Here is a 21,303-nt window from a genome sequence, read left to right as displayed (position 1 = left end):
TTAAGTGGGAAGGTAAATTGAGCTGCAGTTCGGTATGTTCCCCTGGTTACCCTTCAGTTTGTACCAGCAGAGAAGCAAGCAAGCTTTGGGTATTTAAGATTTTCTTCTTTAAAAGAGGGATGCTTCTTGTTTCAAAGCTTTGATATCACAACAATTACGTGTTGGCCTCCCGCGTCACGGTATGTATAAATGTGTGCATTAACAAATCACTATTGTTTGCAAAACAAAGAGGAAAAAAAGCTCTCCTTTTTGTAGTAAAAGGATTGTAGTGAAAACCCTCGTGTTAAGTTAGAGCAACAGGGAAGGCTTCTCCGCAGTACACTTCGATTTACCACCTTCGTAACCTCTTTGGTTACTTGCGTAAGAACATTCACAAGACACTTGGACATACTTTGTAGAATTTTATTTAAGTCAAGTTCTTAGTACACAGCAACAATTTCAAATACAATTTCAAAATTAAAAAGTGAAGATTCCCCCACTCAGCTGGAGGCGGCTTCATGGCACACACCAGAAACATGACCGGCAACAGACTGCTCCCTCGAGTCTTCCTGCAGGATTTCCACTCGGCTCAGGACACCAGCCCTCTCTGGAGGAGCTTTAAAATACAACTGGCCAAATCACACGTTGTTTTAACATTCTTTTTTGTAAACCATCTTGAGAAAAAAGATGCATGGACACAAAATATGAAAAACTGCTTTTCCATAGAATTCTAAAGTTGCAAAAGACACATTCTTGTAATGTGAAAATAAGCTTTTTGTTTTTGTGTTTTTTACAAAATATTGAGCCAGGATCGTTTGTATACAGCTAGGCCCTATCGTTTCATTTGTTAACTTTTTTTTTTTTTTAAGAATTAGGAAATTCTCAGTAAGAAACAGGAATAAAGATCAGCATAAAGTAAATGTACGGTTATGAGCACAATGCCTCCGTTGAAGAACTATTTTATAAGGCTCTCTCAAGTAAGGCTGTTTGCTGTGCTCCCGCCAGTGCTGAAATCAGGTAACGTGTTTTTGCTACAGAGTACTGAGTGGGGTAGTACAGGGGTGAACATGAACATTATTTTCACTAATTAAGTTGTGCTTAATACACTTCTTAAACAGTTTGAATACTGATGGTATTTATCAAAATAGCGTATCTTTTCAAGTGTCTTCCTGAAGACATCAAGTAGCACTCATAATTTAAAAAAACAAAACAGACAGCATATTCAATTAAGACAGCTGCAGAAAGAGTACCGGCACTGACTGAGTCAGGAACTCTACTGTTGTTAACTAGCTGTTACCTGAAATGAAACCTCTAACTTCCTCAGTCAAAATGAACTAAAAATTTTTAAATCTCATGGAGCTCTAAAATTCTAGGATTCTAAGTAAATCATGTGAGGGGAAATCACCTTAACACCAGTCAGGAGTTCCTGGGAAGGAAGTTCAGAAGGGAACAGGTGGCAAGTGATTCAGATCCCCGTTCTTTCAAAGACTCGGCAGTCACCTGCCAACTCCTCCAACAAACCCTGTTCCGGGGAAAGGTAGCCTTCAGGACAATGTCATGCTTCTCCACCAAGGAGAAAAGGTAATAAAAAAATAAAGGAACTGTTCTTAATGCAGAAAGGTACCTGCTAAAAGAAAATGAACACAAAAAGATGAAAGCAAACTACCATCATTTTGATGCCTCTAAAGCAGAGAAATCCTAAGTGATCATCACCTTAAGACTGCTGGGGAGCACAGCTCCATCGCAGACGTCACTGTCAAGATGCATAAACCTTCTGTCTAGCTGGGGGGGGGAAGGGAAGCAGGAGGGGGAAGAAAGGGAGGGATGAGAGTGTCTCACCTAGTGACCAAGGAACACAGCGAAACCAGCAGCCCTTGCCAACCCTAAGATGGGAAGGGCAGCTGCCCCCGAGGGAGGGCGAAAACAAGTAGCCAAAAAGACGGAGAATACTGAACAAGTCATCTTAAAAGACTCGTAACTACTGCGAGTGCAGCAGGCTGAATCTCTCAGGTCTAGATCTTGACACTATTTTGGCTTTTGATTGATTGCCTTGCCATAAGGTCAACAAAAAAGTGTATTTTCATTCATTTTCCCGTGGCCTTTCAAACAGTAGTACCAAAAAGGTGTGGGTGGGGAGGGGGGAACAGGGACTCTTAAGTCACTTTTTTTTTTTTTAAAGGAAAAGCACTTCAGATGGAAAAAAATCCCCTCTCCCATTAGATTCCCTCTATCCTGTTAAAATGGTTGCTTACAAGTCAGCAGAGTCTAGACGTGGATCATCTCTGCCGCAATATTACATATCCTGTAAGAGTTCTGCATCCATTTGGAATCCCTACTACCAACCATCCTGTAGTTCATAAAAAGACAAATAGGGGGAACCTATGATAAATCAAGAAATACTACCTTCACAGACTATTAATAGCATGCAATCTGTGAAATATTACATACATTAAAAGTCTCCAATTACTGTAGGCCTGGCCCATCATCATCATTACATAGCATCCTTCCAAGACAATATATAGAATTCAAAACTGTACAGAAATTTAAAATATGCAGAAAACTCAAAGGTGTTTTTAAAACAATTGTATACATTAGTACTAAATAATACCGAGCAAGTCGGCTGAGCCCGGTAGCCCCCTCTGCTGCCGGTCCCCAGTATGAAGGACCGCGCCAGCGCCATCTGCGCGCCACAGTCCGGCCGGGGCCCAACAGGCGAGCTGACCGCCACCAACTTTTCTGCACAATTATCTTCTCTGCTTCTGTAGGTGTGAGCTGTGAATACTACACTGGATTTCAAAATACGCTCTTGCCTTAAATATCCACTAAGCTTTCTCAGCACAGAGCTATTTAAGTAAAAACTGGAACACATCTAAATTTCAAAACAGTTTCCCTAGTTATACACCAACACTAAGAAGAGCTTAACCTATCCAGGTAGATAGTCTTGGTCCATAATGAACCTGAAGGCTCAGAGGACACTCTCGGGGCCACTGCTTTAAAGGAAAACAGGACATAAAGAATGTCAAGACCTAACAAAAGCCTGAAGGGGAGGCAAGTTAATGAACGCTAAATCCCCCATTCAAAGTGTCGGAGAAAACTAAAAGCAAAATCGCTAACTTGCAATGTGTGGGGGAAAACCCCTGCAACTTGAAAACGAAAAGTCTTGATACGGGAACTCTGTATCTAGGCCTGTTAAACGGCGGTGAAGTTTCGTGCTCAGAGAACACCGCTGCAAGCGGGATACTAACTTCTGCTTACACCACCTGAATTCCCTCATACACGAGTGCTCCTGTTCCATTTTTTAATCAAATTCCTCTGCCTGCACTATCCCGTCCAAGGCCTTCATTCGAAATAAATGTGGTCACTGGCACTGCCTTTCCCCTTTGCCCCCAGCACTGGGAAATGACCTGGCAAAGTTCCTGGGACGGGGACAAACCCACGGCCGCGCTGGGCCTCTGAGCTCGGTCCTGATGCTGGCGAGCAGCAAGCCCTCTTGGATCTTTCCAGTATTTCTTACATGATGAAAGAAGTGGTGATTAAAGCCGTCTGCCTTACAAACTCCGCTGGATGTGAAGCTAGAACTTGTGCAGACAGAAAAAAATACTGTTTTGCTCCAAATTATCTTAATTTTTATCTATGTAATAGGATGAATATTTGGCCTTATACCTTTTATCCCACTAGTCTTGGTCCGAGATCGAAGGTTCACATTCTTACCAAGAGCGGCGACTTCAAAGGCCAGTCACAAGACCGGGACAGTATTTACCTTTCTCAGAACTGAGTAAAGTCGGCAGCAGCTGACACCGGCCGTTACCCACACTCGGGGAGCACAGTGCAAGCCTCTGATTCCCAGTGACTGTCAAGAGACTTGGAAATGACTGCTATTTTCCAAAAAAAGAATGTTTTCCTAAATAGTGAAAGAAGCAAAAGCTGGTCTGACCTCCCAAGATTCTACTCCGGAAACAGTGCCTAAGGCAAGAGTCTAGGGCATCTGCGAACACAACACTCTCCCCGGGTCGGTCTCTCGGGAGCCTCCCGTCTAGCTTCGCACGCCCGCTCCGGTGTGCGGACCAGGCGACCGCACGTCACACGTCTGGGCCCACAAGCATCGGGGGCCGTGCGGTCTCATGCAGCGGCAGCAGCGCATTAAAATCAAACCAGCAATTAGTAACCACCCTCAGAATGTCTGGGGACTCACTTCGTCATCCTCCGTCTACAAACCGAAAAACATGAAGGGATGCAAGTCAGCAGCGTTAACTCACAGAGCGCACTCCAGTGCCGAGGGAATGCAGGATTTACAGTGTTACGAGGAAAGAAGCCATCGAAACAGTTATAAAAATGGTAAAGTATGATAGTTAAATCCTAGTTCACTCCTCCTCATCCAAGTGGAAGCAGCTGGGCTGGGGCACAGCACTAGGGCCAGACGCGGCCCGTCCAGCACAGGCACTGGGGAACATCCAGTGCCCCGGGTTCTGCAGAAGGAGAAATCCCAAGGGTGTACAGTATTCCTGAGGAAGATCCCAGATTCTCTGATCAGTCTTAACCTGATTTGTTTTACAGAGTTCTATGCCGTTATGCCTCGGACATATTTAGAAACGGTCACTTTATTTTAATGCAAACAGCTCAGCATATAGTACAAATAATGGCAGAAAGATCCGTTTGTTCAGATTCAGCTTGCTTTTTTAATACTGGGGAATAAACCAAAAAAACGTAAGCAGTTTGTGTCATCTGTATCCTTCCTTCATTTCACTGGAGGGGTATCCCCAGGGCCTTTTGATAATCTGGGAAGACCTGACTATTCCTGTGAGGGAAACACAGCCCTGCTGAGCTTTACTCAGAATAATGCATGATCGACTCCACGTAATTGCCCGGGAAGAGCCCAGTCACTCCGTTCATAACGCCCTCATACCAACCATCATCGTTCTTCTTGATGACGTAAATGATGGCTCCTTCCTGAAAGGACAGCTCGTCTTCCTTGTCTTTTGTATAATCATAAATTGCCACAACTAGAAGGGAAAAAAAATAGGATGTGAAAAGAATTAACATCCCCAGAAAGACAGAAACAAGTAAGCGAATATCCGTCCTTTCCCAACTGCCGCAGCACTGCAGTGACTTTCTAAACACGGACCAAAAGATGCTTTTCTAATACTCCGTTACGTGCAATGGAACCCCATCTCGGAGAGGTTAGGTTCAAAACAGTATAAAGGAAAAAAAAAATCGCATTTAGTCAGACTTACCGTTCAGGAGCCGAGGGGGAACTACCTTACTGCAGAGAGAGGCCCAGTCCCAGAACCGGGAAGGACGGCGGCTACTTCAGCTGAGCTCGTGCCGGAGCACCACGCTGTGCCCAAACGGGTATCTTTAAACAAGTGAATTATTCTTCGTGCAGTAACACGCACCATAAAGGTCAAGTGAGACAGTGAGAGTAAGGGAATGGCAGATTTACATCTCCTCCGACTGTCTAGAGCCTACACCTCTTCATGAAGTCGAAGAAGGAGTTGAATTCCCAAGAGTTGTGTGTGTCGGCAGTGGAGTCTCCAATATACATTCTTTCAAAACGCAGGCCGCGCTGTGCCATTGCAACATATCCACAATGAGGCGCCAAGAGTTTTAAGAAAACGAAGATACCTGTCCGCTCTCCTGTCATCTTCACTGCTTAAATAACTTGGTTAATATCTGAGACAATCTCTGGTTGCTAATCATTAGAGCTCAACAGTTCAGTTCACTTGGGATACCTTCAACTTGCTCAACTCCACATGAAGATTTATTTTTATAAAAGGGTCCTCTGTACCTTTATTATACCACTCAGAACTTCACTCAAAATCTCCACCTAGCTCTCGTTCTGATAAGTACATACTGACTTTGTTAGTTTCTCGTGCAAACTTAATCCTCAAATAAGAAAACAAAACTACAACAGAGACTTACGACTTAGTGTGACTTGCCCTAGTTAATTTGTCTGAGAAACTCCTACTCATCCTTCAAGACACACCACAAATGCCATGTCCTCTGAACAGCTTTCTGGAATCCCCAGATAGAATAATGGCACTATTCACTTTTTAAAAATAGTTAATGGAACATCCATGCTGATTTTTAGAGATAGATGAATAAGACAAGGGACTGTCATAGTCTTGTGAGGACAGAAATATATCTGATAAGTTACCATACATTGTTTATACTTCTACCAAGAAGTTACATCATTGAGCTGGAAGAACACAAGAACAGATGGCTTGATAGAAGGAAGGATATAAAACGGGCACTGACAAGTTGAAGTTTGCCAGGAAGAATTTAATGCTAATAAAAAGTACGGCTAAGACTCAATCCCAGATCTGAAATCAAGCTGAGTACAGCGGTTAAGAACTCGGGCTCTAGGGGAAACTGAAAAAAAAAAAAAAAAAGAATGTGGGCTCTAGGGTTATACCACCTAGTTCAAACCCCAGCTCTAGCACTTGTGAGTTTACAGAATATACTTAACTTTCCTAAGCTTCTTTTTACTCAGCTGTATAATGGGAATTACATAGTTCTAACCCTAAAAACAACATAGTTGCATTAAACGAAGCAATGAACATACAAGATACAGCCCCGGGCCTTGTTTATTGTAAGTGAACATCTATGTAACTGTTAGCATATTTTATTATCTTAATAACTATTATGATACTATCTTTTTTGTAACACTAACATTTTCTGTTATATAAATTATTTTTGAACCTCAATTTCCTAGTTTGCAAAATGGGGAGACTAACTGCCTTACATACATAGTAACTCTAGCATTATGCCAAGCACATAATAAATACATAAAACTATCTGTTCTTTTAAATCAAGATAATTACATATACACCTTATCTCCATTTGGCTAGTATGGGCAGTAATCAAAGGTTAAGATTAAGATAAACCACCAAAGGTTAAGATAAACCAATGGCAACGGTTCTCAACCTTGGAATTATGGGAAGAACTTTAAAAAATTCTGATGCTGGGATGCACGCCCATGGGCTTCTGGTTTCTTAGGTCGGGAGGTGCAAACATACGGAATGCAACGTAAGTGACTCAAATGCAGGCCCTACAGTCTCAGCGAACAAAATGAGTCATTAGGCCGCAGGCTTAACACTGATGTACACTCAAACGAAAAAGCAACCATAAGCAAAGCATGGTTGATTCTTTTTGTTTTGCCGGAAAGAGTAAGAAAGCGCTTACTTGATTTTCATGTTTTAAAAGATCTGAACTTAAGGACAAATCAAACTTTGAAAAACATCTTAGAGAACAATTCAAACATACTCTTAAACTCCAAAGAGTTACTTGGACTGAAAGTAACTTACTATCTTCACTTACAAATTTCTGCAGATTTTTAACATATTCAATGAAGAGTACATTGTTAGAAAGCAAAACCGTTCTTTCATTGTGCTGTTCTCTTAAGGAATAACTGACCTGGTTTTTCAGAGTGGAAAACTGTCATCACTTTATCTAGGACAGTGTGAAAATCAGGTAGGGAGTTTGTAAAACATGTCAATGCCCAAAGTCATACCCTACTACTGTAGGACTTCAGGCTATTTTCCTTAAAAAACAGCTTTATTAAGGTGTAATTTAGACATAAAATATAACCACTTACATGTAGAGTTCAATGAGTTTTGCCAAATGTATGCACCGTATACATGACAAATACATCACCGCCACCACCACAAGCATCATATAGAACATGCCACCACCGCAAAGTTTCCTTTTGCCCCTACATAAATTTCCTCACCCACCAGCATTGGTCCCTGAAAACCACTGATTTTCTAGATTTCATTTAAATGGAACCATGAAGTATGAGTCTTTAGTGTCCAGATTCTGTCATTAGTAGAATGCTTGAAATCCATCCATACTGTTGCTTGTATCAGTAAGACTGTTCCTTTTTCTTTGCTGCACAGTATTCCATTGAATGGATGGATATCCCACAACTAGTTTATCCATTCACTAGCTGAAAGACATGTGGGCTGTTTCCAGGTTTTATCTATTATGAATAAAGCAGCTATGAACGTTTGAGTTCAAGTCTTTGTGTGAACACAGATCTTCATTCCTCTTAACTTATATGTAGGAAAGGACTGCCAGATCGGCTTGGCAAGTGTATGTCTAATTTCTTAAGAAACTGACAGCTGGGGGCGCCTGGGTGGCTCAGTGGGTTAAGCCTCTGCCTTCAGCTCAGGTCATGATCTCAGGGTCCTGGGATCGAGCCCCACATCAGGCTCCCTGCTCAGCGGGGAGCCTGCTGTCCCCTCTCTCTCTGCCTGCCTCTCTGCCTACTTGTGATCTCTGTCAAATAAATAAATAAAATCTTAAAAAACAAAACAAAAAACTGACAGCTGTTTGTCAAAGTAGCTGAAACGTGCTGCATTCTCACGGGCAAAGCCTAAGCGCTCCAGCTTCCCCACACCTCCTCCAATACTGGTATCGTCCGGGTTGCTAACTGTAGTCACTCTAGAGGGTGTGCAGTGGGACTTAGTCTGGTTCACTGTGGCTTTAATCTGCATTTCCCTAATGACTAATAACGTTAAGCATCTTCTCGTGAGCTCATCTGCAATTCATGCACCTAAATGAAGTGTGTTCAAATTTTTTTTCTACAAGTTTTTTGCCTCCTTACTGAATTATTTTGCTAAAATTCTTCCCAGTCTAGGCTTGCCTTGTTATTTATAGCATCTTTGAAGAAGAAAAATTTAATGATATTCAGTCTATCAATTTTTATGTGCTCTCTACAATTTTTTTTCCTAATCCCAGAACACAGAGATTTTCTCCTATATTTTTCTCCAGAAGTTGTACAGTGTAGGTTGTACAATAGGTCTAAAATACATTTCAAGGTAATCTTTGTGTATGGTAAAGTAGGGTAGAAATTACATGAACATTAATTTTTTACCTCTACCTTGGCCAGAAATGGAAGTCCACTATTTGTGAATATAAGCTCCCCAAATGATGGATATCCAGTTGTTGTAGCACATTTGTTGAAAACACTACCCTTTCCCCACTGAATTACCTTGACACCTTTGTTAAACAACATGTGTGGATCTTTTTCTAGATTCTATATTCTATTGATTTATATTTCTATACTTATATCAGTACCACACTGTCCCAAATACTGTAGCCTTAGTTTAAAGCTTCCAACATTAGTTTTTTTTTAACTGTTTTGATTCCACTAGATCTTTTACATTTCCATATAACTATTAGAATCCCTTGTCAATTTCTGTAAGAATGGCTCCCAGAATTTTTACTGAAATTGCATTCAATTTACAGATCAATTTGGGTAAAACCAATTATTGAACAATTAATGATCAAAGAGCATAATATAGCTCTTGATTTATTTAAGGCCTTTATTAATTTCTCCTAATGTTTTACAGTTCTCATATAGGTCTTACATATATTTTATTAAGTTTATCCTTAAGTATTTCATATTTTCGATGTTACTACAAAAGGTATAATTGAATAAATTTCAATCACCAAGTGTTTGTTGCTCATATATAAAAATCCAATTAATTTGGGGCAGCCGGGTGGCTCAGTCCATTAAGCATCTGCCTTCAGCTCAGGTCACGATCCCAGGATCCTGGAATCAAGCCCTGCATCGGGCTCCCTGCTCAGTGGGGAGCCTGCTTCTCCCTCTCCTCCCCATTGTGCTCTCTCTCACTATCTCTGTCGCTCTCTAATAAAGTCTTTTTAAAAATAAATTAAAAAATAAAATCCAATTAATTCTGCACATTGGCTTTGTGGCTTACAATCTTGCTGAGCTCGCTTTTTAGCTCTGTCAGCTTCTTTGTGGATTCCTTATAGGATTTTCTACATATAAAATCATATCTTCTGGGGGACCAGAGTGGCTCAGTCAGTAAAGTGTCTGCCTTCGGCTCAGGACATGATCTCAGGGTCCTGGGATCCAGCCCCATCAGGCATCCTGCTCGGCAGGAAAATCTGCTTCTCCCTCTCCCTCCGCTACTCCCCCTGCTTTTGCGCTCTCTCAAATAATTAAAAAAAAAAATCATATCTTCTGCAAATGAAAACTATTTGATATTGTCCCACATATCTGTTGCCGTTTTTGGTTTTTCTCCACATCTCATTTTGGATAGTTTTTATTGTCATATCATCCAAGTTGCTGATCTTTTCTTCTGAACTGGCCCTTCAGATACTGTTATTTTTCATCTCTAGAAATTCTATGTGGGTCTCTCTTTTTTTTTTTTTATAGACATTCTGCTCCTCTTTTGTGTTTATGTTTGCTCTTACCTTCTTAGACCCATGGGGCATCTGTAATATAAACACCCTTGTCGGGTAATTCCCCCATCTCAATCATTTCCGTTTCTTTTCACTGACTTAGTTATATTTTCCTGCTTTTTTACATGCCTTGGAATTTTTGATTGGATGTTAGACACTGTGGATCTTACCTTTTGGTGCTCTGGATTTTTTTTTTTTACTTTTCTGAGCAATGTTGGATTTTGTTTTAGAGATCAACTAAGTTACGTGGAATCAGTTGGACACTTGCAGGGTTCGTATTTAAGCATCTGTTAGGGCAGTCTGGAGTAACCTTTAGTGTATGGCTAATTTGGCCCCGTCACTACAGGCAGACAGTTTTGAGGCCTCTTCTCTATACCCTGTGCATTGCAAGGTCTTTCTGTTGTGGCTGGCTCAGGAGCACGAACCATTCCCAGACTTGTTATTTCCAGTAATTCTTTTGCGAACTCCTTTCTGGTGGTTCTCTCTCCAAACTCAGGTGGTTTCCTCACACGTACACAGAGGACTGTTCGCTCAAAGACATACGGGGACGCTTCTGCAGATCTCCAGAGTGCTGTCCTCTGTCTTTGTGTAACTACTACTTCTCTGTGGCCTCCTAAGACTCTGATCTCTACCTTGCCTGTGCAGTGAGATCTCCAGGCTCTGTTTGGGTTCCACCTCCTTGCACTGTGGCCCAGAAATTTCCCCTAGTTAGCAAACTCAGACAATCAAAGGTTTCCCTTGTTTGACTTCCTTCTCCATGGGGTCATAGTCTACCACTGCCTGTTATCCAGTGTCTGAAAATCATTATTTTTGTATTTTTTTTCTGGACTCATTCCTGCTTTAAGAGGAAGGGTAGGGCGCCTGGGTGGCTCAGTGGGTTAAAGCCTCTGCCTTAGGCTCAGGTCATGATCCCAGGGTCCTGGGATCGAGGCCCGCATCGGGCTTTCTGCTCAGCAGGGAGCCTGCTTCCCTTCCTTTCTCTCTGCCTGCCTCTCTGCCTACTTGTGATCTGTGTCTGTCAAATAAATAAATAAAATATCTTTAAAAAAAAAAAAAGAGGAAGGGTAAATCTGTCACTGTTACTTTACCTTTACCCTATGTGTTAGAGTAAGCTCCCCAGGTGATTCTAATGTGGTCAGTTTTTAAAATCAGTAAGTTAGTAGCTTCGATTCCCTTAACAGAAAATTTGAAGATAGCATACATTTTTTCTGAGCTAGTCTTCGTGAGATTTGGAAGCCTGTGTCCCAAAAGTGTCATGTCAGAAAAGTTCCATTCAGAGAAACTTTTCACTTAAAAAAATGCCCAACAGTACTTCGCAAAGAAACTGAGAAACCATTATTGTTTGGAAGAAAATTTCATATGCAGATGCTTAACCTAAAATATCTGAAAGAAGATACCACAAAAATAACTAATAATTTGGAAATATCATCCTCTTCCAGAGACATTCCAGAAAAAGTCTATTTTTAAAATTTGTGCCTTATAGAAACCACTCATAAAAAAGCATGTTCAGTAGGAACAATAAATAACCATCAGTATAAAATCAGAGAGTGACAGAATTTTACTAGTGTGATTTTCAAAAATCATGAACCTTGTAAGCTAAATTAATAAAATGTTGCATAGATTATGCAAGCAAAACTTTACCTATCAGTAAAAAAATAAGTAAGGTTTTCAGTATGAGTAAATTCCATTTCCATGTCGAGGTGTCTTCCCATCCCTCTAGATATCCCTCTGAAACTTACCCTTTTCCAAGTAAGATCTTGGAGCCCATGGTGGGTCCTCTTCAGCATAAGGATCACTATACTCAACCACAGCTGCTTCCTCCTCTTCATAATCTTCTGGGGGAGGAGGTGGGGGAGGGGATTCATCAAAGACCGGTTCTTCCACAGGTGGTGGAGGAGGTGGTGTATCTGAAACTAAGAATGTATCAAGCTGATAACAAAACTACATGTTATGCAAAGTTCAGTATTTTCTATCCAAGCCTCTATACACATGGAATGTAAATCTAGACGGAAATAGTGATCTTTTGCTGGGTAATGGACACTGGGGAGGGTATGTGCTATGGTTTAGTGCTCTGAATTGTGTAAGACTGACGAATCACAGACTTATACCCCTGAAACAAATTATCCATTATATGCTAATTTTAAAAATGATCTTTTCAAAAAATAAGTGGGCAAGAGAAGGCTCCCCACCAACTATAATGTTTCAAATCTCCAAGCATGACTTTCTCCTCCCTCTGGGTCAGGGCTGATGGGTGTTAAATAAAGCTTAACTAAAATAGTATTTATTAAATGAGTCTCCTGGAACCTGTTTATGCTAATACATAATCCTCTTTTTCAAAGAAAGAGTAAGTACAATATAGTTTGGTTTTATATTATATCCAAGGAGCTGTGGTTATCAAAAATATTAATAATTTGGACATTTTCAAGCATATTTCATTTTTAATAAATTAGAATGCACTTGTAAATAGTCAAATATTAGTAATCTACATTCCTTTCAATGAATTTTTTTTAATAGCATTTTACCAAATTAGTGGAATGGAAATCACAAGACTTTGGGTAACTTCGTCCATGAAGATGTTCGTCTTGCTGTTTTTTTAGAGAGAGCATTTCACCTAGTTCAGGCTGATTTGTGATCCAGAATTTCCTCACGCTAAATATGCAAGAGTGACTTAAAAATCTGCTCCCACGGCTCAAGTATCAGCATATATCCAAACTCGGGCAACTCAAAGCTTTTCAAAATGGTTGGTACATAACTGGACACAGCTCAACAAAATAAACTGAGTAAAGCTGCATTTATCAGCTGCTCAATTTCATTTATTTATTCTTATTCGTGAGGTACCAGTACTGTTTCTGTGAAACTCTCTGAGCAATCCTGTTTATTTTCTAGCTTTCATCTGAGCCTACTGATTCAACCAAGTGGACGTGAGAAGACTGCTGGCGCCTGGTGGGGACTGGGACGTCAGTATCCTCCTCTGTCCTGTTCCAGGTTCTCCCACGCGCTGCCAGTCTACTTCCCAACCTGACTGCTTGATGCACTTCCAAACTTTACTCATTAAAAGTGATTCTTTTACTGCTAATGGGTTTTTAAAATAAAAACTACAGATATGTGATTGAGCATATATTTTATGACAAATTACATAAGGTTGGGAATCAATAATATAACCTATTTGCATTTATAAGGTAAAGAGGCTGACTTTAAACAATTACATAAAAACAAAGATCCAAAGGAATGCTGTCTTTCAAAACAATCACCTTGAAAAATTACATTATAAAATTACTCAAAGATTCTGCCACTGCTCATTTTTACTATTTCTTATAATGCCTCAGAGTTAATGAGACTGACGTAAGCTACCATTTTAATCCTCATTTTATGTGGAAACTGGCTTTCCAGGATTAAGTAGTCCTACACTAAGTAAGTGGAAAAGCAGGAATTTGAACTTCAATGCCTGTTATCTTAAAAGACACACTATTATGGGACAAGATCAGTAACTTTAAAGTCACATTTCATGATTACTCATTCAACAAACATCAACTGAGAGCCGACCATGGCTAGCCACTATGTTCAGCACTGAGACAGAGCAGTAGACAAAAGTCATAGAGACATGGACAACAGAATGTTCACTTGTAATTACATGCGGTAAGTGCTTTAAGTCACTATGAAAAACACAGCAACAGACCAAAACTCTTACATAGGTCAGGAAAGGCTTCCTGAACCTGAAGAATAAGTAAGAGTTAACGGCCAGAGGGCAGGATGGAGTGAGGGTGGATATTTCATGTCAGATGTGAAGGGAGAAAAAAAAATACAAAGGTAAGAAAGTAGGAACCCTTCAGAGAACTGGCCAAAGTTTAGTAGAAAGAGGCATAAGGAAGCTGAAGAGGACTAAGTAGGAAGGGCCTTCCAACAGTTTGGATTCTATCCAAAGAGCAATGGGGAGCCATAGAAGGATTTTAAGAATAACAGAATCATAGCTGCACTACTCAGCCCAGTATACCTGGTTCCAAGTAATTCCAGACTGTTTACAAGTATCAATCTTATTATAGACTATCTGCTAATATACCTGAAAACTAAGAAGATAATTCTAAAAGACAAGTACACATCTTTCCAAGGTGAATGTTTTGAAGAGAACATTCATTTGAATGCAGAAGTCCTGCTGTGTCCGCAAAATCAGCCACAGCTCACCTCATACACAAAGTTTTCTTATTTTTCTACATTTTGTAGGTGAGAAATATATGTGACTATGGAAAGAAAGAAAAGACTATCCCAAAAGGCAATCACACTGCTGAACACTGGAGGTGCTCCTGGTTTACCTTCCAATAAGCGGAAGTCAGACTATTTTCAGAAGCGAACAGAGATGCAAAGGCACCCGGAAGAGGCCGTGAGCCCTCAGGCAAGTGGGACAGGATTCTAACCAGTTAAAATGCAACAAAGAAATGTGTCCATGAAAGGGGACATTTGGTTAGATACAAAAGCACAAAAAACAAACAAATAAAAAAACAACCCCAACACAAAAGAACAACAAACCAGGGACTAAAGTGTCTGCTTTGTGTCAGATGCTTCTCTAAGTGCAGGGGAAACAGCCAGCCAGCAGAAGCACCGAAAATTCCCGCTCTCCTAAGAGCTCCCATTCTGGTATCAGCAACGCCCATTGAAGAACCAGGAGTCCTAAGCAACACAGTGCAAATATTTCTGCCCCTCTGGTCAGGCCACCCCTGTTATGAGATGCATACAACTGGGCTTCATCATACTGATGGCATTAAACTTTTCATTAATGGAAACGCCTAGCTCAGATTCCACGCCCGTCGTGCAACTGTGTGATTGTGATGTGGGCTCCTTGCATAGACCTCTCCCCAGAAAAGAATTCATCTTATGGCCTATTTCACTGGTCTCTGTAACAGCAGTTCCTCACTGAGTGTGACACAGGCCTCCTGCTTCGGAGACATCAGTCCCCTGAGCTTCCTTAATGCTTTCCTAGGAGACGACTGAATAGGTCAGTAAAATTAGTTATCTGGTCCTGCCTGCCTCCACCCCAGACTACAGGCCAATGGAAATTCATTGCCAGTCTTCGAGGCCTCCTAGGAGAGACAGACTGGCAATTTGGTCCCCTGAGACCTACCACGGCATGGCCATTTTTACACCTGGAATCACAAGACTGGAGGAAGATTCTCAAGCCCGGCCACCAGACCCTGCGACTCCGGTGACAGCAAACGAGGCTACTAGCTATCTGAGCAATGCAGAGAAAGAGACGGGCTATCTGGGGGACTAAGCAGCATCTCCTTGGTTAGATGTGGTCTTTCTTTTCTTAGATGGGCTTTATTTTATTCTTGTCTCATCTTTACTACCAGATTTTAAGTTATCTGGAAGCAAAGAACTTCATCTTAATTATTTTATCACACTAGCTGCTCACCCAGGAACTTGCCCATAATATGCAAATATGTGAACTCTCAGTGAACGAAGGACTATTCAGCCAATTATATATAAATGACATTTTATGCCTATAATCTGATCTACAGCATAAAGAAGACATAAACTTACTATTTTCTTGGACTCTGGCCACAAATCCCATTAAAGGTAACTGAGGAGTTACCTGTAGGATGGAGGGAGGAGGAGGAGCAAGAGATACTGCGAAAACAAAAAGGTGTGGAGGGTAAGGGCTAAGGGCGAGTCACATTAAAAGGAAAGGCTAATACAATAAAACAAACATATAAGGAGGGAAACCCCTAGGCACAAATATTTTTAAGCTATCTTAAAGGCCCTCTTTTGAGGGATAATACATTAACACAAAAAACAAAGTATTAGGGGAGTTTAAAGAAAGTTCTAAAAATTGTAACAGGAAGCATTTCTTATAAACAGATCTATGCTACCATGTAACACCAAAGTGATCTTGTCATATCACTAACAACATATTTTCTCAAAGAATTTCTGCAGATTATCATGAATAATTTGGTTTTCAGGATTTTAAAGGTTACGAGTTTAAATGTTCAATACCAGAAAAAAAATTGCATCCCAACATCCTAAATTTATACTTTCCATGACTTAATTAACAGGCAAATTAATTGGTTCTTCATTCATTAATTAAATATTTACTGACTTTCTAGTAAGTGGCAAGCACTCTGCTAGGAAGCCAGTATCAAACCATTCTGAGAGTTAGGTCTGTGTCATTACAATTCCAATTCATACCAAAAAACACCAGACTCATTCAAATCACTCTCTCCTCCCCAACGTGTCCTTCCCTCTATCGCAAACACCTGGTACAGTGCATAGCACTAGTCAGCCTGCAACGAATGTTTAACGTATGTAAATAAATAAAGCTGGTACATGCCAAACAATAGCCCAAGATTAATTCTACAGTTATGCTTTTCCTTCAGAATGAGTGTAAAGCACAATATGTATCTTCTTATGAAAAGAAAACACCTTTATTAACTCAAATTACAGTTAAGACTAATACAACTGAAAAGATGAAAGAGTCACTGCCCTCAAAGGTCTCATATTCTAACCAGAGATACCAAAGAACATAACCTGAGCCCAGCAATGTTTGTAGCAATCCGCTGGGGGGCGCTGTGCTGGGAGAGTCGGCATGGGGATGGTGGGGTGGGGGGGGGTATTTGTACGGAAGGCCACACAGAAACACTCAAGAATGGGCACTAGAAGAAAAGGAGTTCAACAAGCGGAGAAGAGAAAGACAAGACGAGAACCAAGTGAGGGGCAGAGGCTGACAGGTCTAGAACAGCATGACCAGTGCAAACCTGGAAAAGTGAGTAGGTAGACAGGAACTAGGGAAGTGCCTTAGGGGGAAGAGTGCTCAGTGGTGAGAGACTGGACTTCAAAGTCACCCAGCATCAAACACCTGATTCGCCATTTCCTTGTTGTTAAACACCTAGTAATCATTTCTTTGGACCTAATCCATAAATGTGGTGAAAAAAGCGGTTTGCTTTACAGAGCGGTTGCAAAGATTTAAAAAGAACAAAAACCAAAAACTAATGCATGCAGAATGCCTAACCTAGGACCTGTCACCAAAAAAAAAAAAAAAAAAAAAAAATCAATGCAGCATAAACACAGAGAAAAGAAGAAAACTTAGTAATAGTATGAAAAAAGTACTACTTGGTAGCTAAGAAACATACGTGATATATAGACAAGAGTTAAGCTATTAGTTAACACTGAAGAGTATCTAGCTGTAAGGGACAGAAGAATAACCCTAGAAACAAGTACCTTTCTTAAAAGGTAACTTTTGATTAGGTTTTTCCCTAAGGTCGTACTTCTTGGTAGTAAACCCTTCGGTGCCTTGTCTTCCCCTCACAGAGGCTTGGAACAATTGCTGGTATGTTCCCAATACCCTGTGTTTCCAAACTTGGAGGAAGAAGATGACATAATAAACATAGAAGTAGCAGAGACAAAGCTGATAAAAGAGAAGGAGACAGCAACTGGTATTCTAGAAAAGTATCTACTGGGTGTATGTTCCCATCAAATAAGATGAAAATGTTCCTCTTCTGTTACCAACAGTCCCATAACAGAAAAGTAGGGAATTCCCCATTTCAGTCACTATTTCTCATCCTTTTTTTTTTTTCTTTTATGACCTTCTGGTGCTCAGCTAAACCAGAATGATTAGGTGTTTAACTCACAACAGTCTTTTTGTAGGTAGATCAAGTGTATTATTATTTTTTAAGATGAGTATGTTCTATTTCTTTTCTAGTTCTGAAAGTGAAAATCTGAAATCATATGGTTTTAAGAAGTCCACCAACAACAGCCCAGGTAAAAACCAATCCCAAATCTTCCTAAAAAACATTTACTTCATAACAAAACAAGTTGGATTTTTCTCAAAGCTAGACCATGTTTAAAAAATTCAGTTCCAGGGGCACCTGGATGACTCAATGGGTTAAGCCTCTGCCTTGGGCTCAGGTCATGATCTCAGGGTCCTGGGAATCTCTGCTCAGCAGGGAGCCTGCTTCCTGTTCTCTCTCTCTCTTTGCCTACTTGTGATCTCTCTCTCTCTCTCTCTCTCTCTCTCTCTCTAATAAATAAATAAAATCTTAAAAGAAAAAAAATTCAGTTCCAAATGGAGTTTACAAAGGTCACCCCAAATACTACTTTTTTCCCCCAGGGCAAAAATTTAATGTGATGATCCAAATTAATTTCGATACCACAGCATTTTCTTTCTGGACCGCATTAAGATTTTATCTGACAAGAACTCCTGTGAACCACAACATCCTACTTTAGACTAGATTTATTTTCCTTAGAGTTGAGCTGAAAACAAAAGCATTCTAGAAGACTGAAGCAGGATTTTGATGAGAAGAATCATCTGCATTATTTGGTTCTAGTCCTAGCATCTCATGAACAGGGAAGAGAAGTAATCAGACACTTGTATCCACTCCACTTAGTTAAGATGATTCTTCATTTGACAAGACCCTTTCCCTATAGCCACCAAAGATCTCCAAACTTAGATTCGGGAGTTTTACGTTCACAATATGTACTAACGATGTTAATGTGAAGACATGGCCTCACCAGATGACTGGAGTTTTAGAGAGGTCTTAAGTTCTACACACAGTAACAAGTAGGTATGTACATAGTAAAGGCTCTGCAAGCAAACCACACTTAGAGGATGAGTCTGTGCTGACGAAATATACAGACGTTCCGAACATGACCTTCCTGGTTATTTATGAAATCCTGTGGAGCATAATCTTTGAGGCTTATTGTTTTAAAATGTCTACTTCAAAACGTTTTGAAAAATAACTTGGAATTTTACAGCTTATTTCTACAGATTTGTAAATACTCTGAGAAAATCAGACAAAATGAACATTCCAAATGTTCTAAATGAATACTACTTCTAAAACCATTAATGGATACCACTGGGGCACCCGGGTGATAAAGTCAGTTAAGTGTCCCACTCTGGGTTTCAGCTCGTCATGATCTCAGGGTTGCATTGAGCGCAGAGTCTGCTTAAGTTTCTCTCTCCTTTTCCCCCTCCCCCCCAACCCAGTCCCTAAAATAAATAAATAAATAAATCTTTTTTTTAAGGAAAGACTACTACCTTTGGAGGTTACAGACATCTGAGAGTGCATTCAAATTTAGGTGCTTCTATTTTACATTGCAGTAAAGGAAAATATTTGAGCAATTCATTTTAAGAGTGAAACTTTCCTAAACATGAACAGCAGGGAGCATTTAAAAGTGAACTTAACTCATCATACTGAGTAAGGAGGCTTCTTTGATGGAAAAGAATACGGTTACCAAATAATTATCAGTTCTGTAGTTTCAGAAGGGTTAAAAGAATTGGATCATTGTTGTTATTCCCTTCCAAGCAAAAAAAAAAATCACAAGATGTTATGGTAAGAAAAAGCAGCAAATTAACACAAAGTTTAAAAACACAGCTTGTGTTAATAATCAGTGTTAAGTGTCTATCTGGCTTACTTGGTCATTTGAGAATATTACACTTTTCAGTTGTTTTCTGGCTTTTTTGCTCTCATTACAGTAAGCATTCTTAAAAAATAAAAGATAAGAAGAGTAAGGATTCTCTAACAAACCCTAAAGACTGCCTAATATAAGGATTTGAAAAATGCTTCTTGCTACTGCTCTTTATTCATACTTTGCTAAAGCCTTACCACATCTGTATTCTTCTGGAAATTTACGGTAATGCTATAACTTAACTTTCATTTAGAGGATATATGTTATTGGCTTCTCTTCTGCAATACCACCAACCCAATGTTATTTTTTCAGTTTCTTTGTAGTTGTTTTCATAACATTCAAGGTAAACCTTGACATTTTCCCTGTGTAAAACACCATACTCATTCACAAATTCCTCTCTCATACAACTATATACAGTCACATATCTTGGAAACAACATTTCACTTTTTGAATTAGATTTTTTAGTCTTTGCTGTAAGGAACTGTGAGCAATAAAATATAGGATTATCTATTACCAAAGACGTTGGTACTTAAACACCACATTATCAATTCTTTAACGTTATGGACTGAATATTTATGCATCCCTCAATTCATATGTTGGAATTCTCATGTGATGGTATTAGGAGATGGGGTCTTTAGGAGGCAATTAGGTCCTGAGGGTAGACCCCTCTAGAATGGAATTCGTGCCCTTATAAAGAAGACCTAGAAAATTCCCTCTTTTTTTCCACCATGGGGGGTACAAGAAGATGGAAGTCAGCTACCTGGAAGAGAACCCCAGACCTTGACCATGTTGGCGCCCTGATCTGACTTCCAGCCTCCAGAACTGTGAGACATAAATTTCTGTTATTTGTAAGTCACCTGTCCTATGGCACTTCACGACAGCAGCCTGAACTAAGACATTTACCAAACTAGGTTGAGATCTGTAAATGTACAAATACACGTGTGTACGTGTGTGTGTGTGTGTACACATATTTCTTTGCCACCAAAGCCCTTCACACTCATATTTAAGGCAGAAACTGTTAACTTACATTTAGCTCTATTTATTTCAGTTATCCTCTTAGCTGCTGACAGGATGAGTGGTAAGTCTGTGCTCCTGTTTCTTTGGTTAAATTCTTAAGAAACAATGAGAGCCAAAGAGGTTTCAGTTATTCCCTGATCGAAGTGTTCCTTTCATTAACTTGCTTCTGAAATAATCTCATTAGAAAACAACTATTGCACCCTTAGGATCATTAGAAAACAGTTACTGTACTCGGAGGACTTGGCACTAGACACTGGGTGTTCCGTATTTTAATTCCTATGTTCTAACGCCCTTTCAAACTCAACCAAATACAGAACAGTGCTGCCAGATTTCCATCTCAGAAAAGCACAGTGAACGTCCTGAGCACTGTTCCCAGCATAACACTGTATAAAGACTGATAAGGTCTCTGGCTCTCATGCATTTTCTATCGCGATGTGGACATCCTCTTCACCACCCCTCACCCCCACCAAAGAGAAGACTAGGAGTTTCAGAGAGATTTTTAAAAGCAAATCTGAAGGTAAGGAGGCTAGGACGAAGAAGAACACGGAACTTCGAGGCATATGACCCAAGTTCAAATCCTAACGGGACATCACTTCAGCCTCAGTTTCTCATCCTACAAAATGCAGATGAAAATGATCCCATGATTATGAGAATCAAATGAGATAATACATATAAAATCATTCTTTAAACTGCATTTATGTA

The 21,303-nt window shown here is 40.1% G+C and overlaps 1 protein-coding gene across 6 annotated transcripts in view; it reads right to left on the bottom strand.

Moving 5' to 3' along the window:
• Window positions 1–4,615: 4,615 nt before the first annotated feature.
• The window catches only part of LOC111159996 (abl interactor 2), a 112,024-nt gene continuing 95,336 nt past the window's right edge, over window positions 4,616–21,303 (bottom strand). For 5 of the 6 annotated variants that reach the window (XM_022523097.1, XM_022522856.1, XM_022522776.1 and 2 more), the window contains 2 exons: window positions 11,931–12,104; window positions 4,616–4,979 (listed from right to left, as the gene is read on the bottom strand). In XM_022523097.1, the coding sequence (XP_022378805.1) occupies window positions 4,804–4,979; window positions 11,931–12,104 (350 nt within the window). In that variant the 3' untranslated portion in view covers window positions 4,616–4,803. Of the gene's footprint in view, window positions 4,980–11,930; window positions 12,105–15,723; window positions 15,811–21,303 lie in introns of all 6 variants that reach the window. The other variant, XM_022522935.1, reaches the window with a different exon arrangement.

This window comes from Enhydra lutris, unplaced genomic scaffold, assembly GCF_002288905.1.
Source record: "Enhydra lutris kenyoni isolate GAN:26980312 unplaced genomic scaffold, ASM228890v2 scaffoldscaffold1, whole genome shotgun sequence".
In the NCBI taxonomy this organism is placed as follows: domain Eukaryota; kingdom Metazoa; phylum Chordata; class Mammalia; order Carnivora; family Mustelidae; genus Enhydra; species Enhydra lutris.
This window is presented reverse-complemented; position numbering and strand designations above follow the sequence as displayed.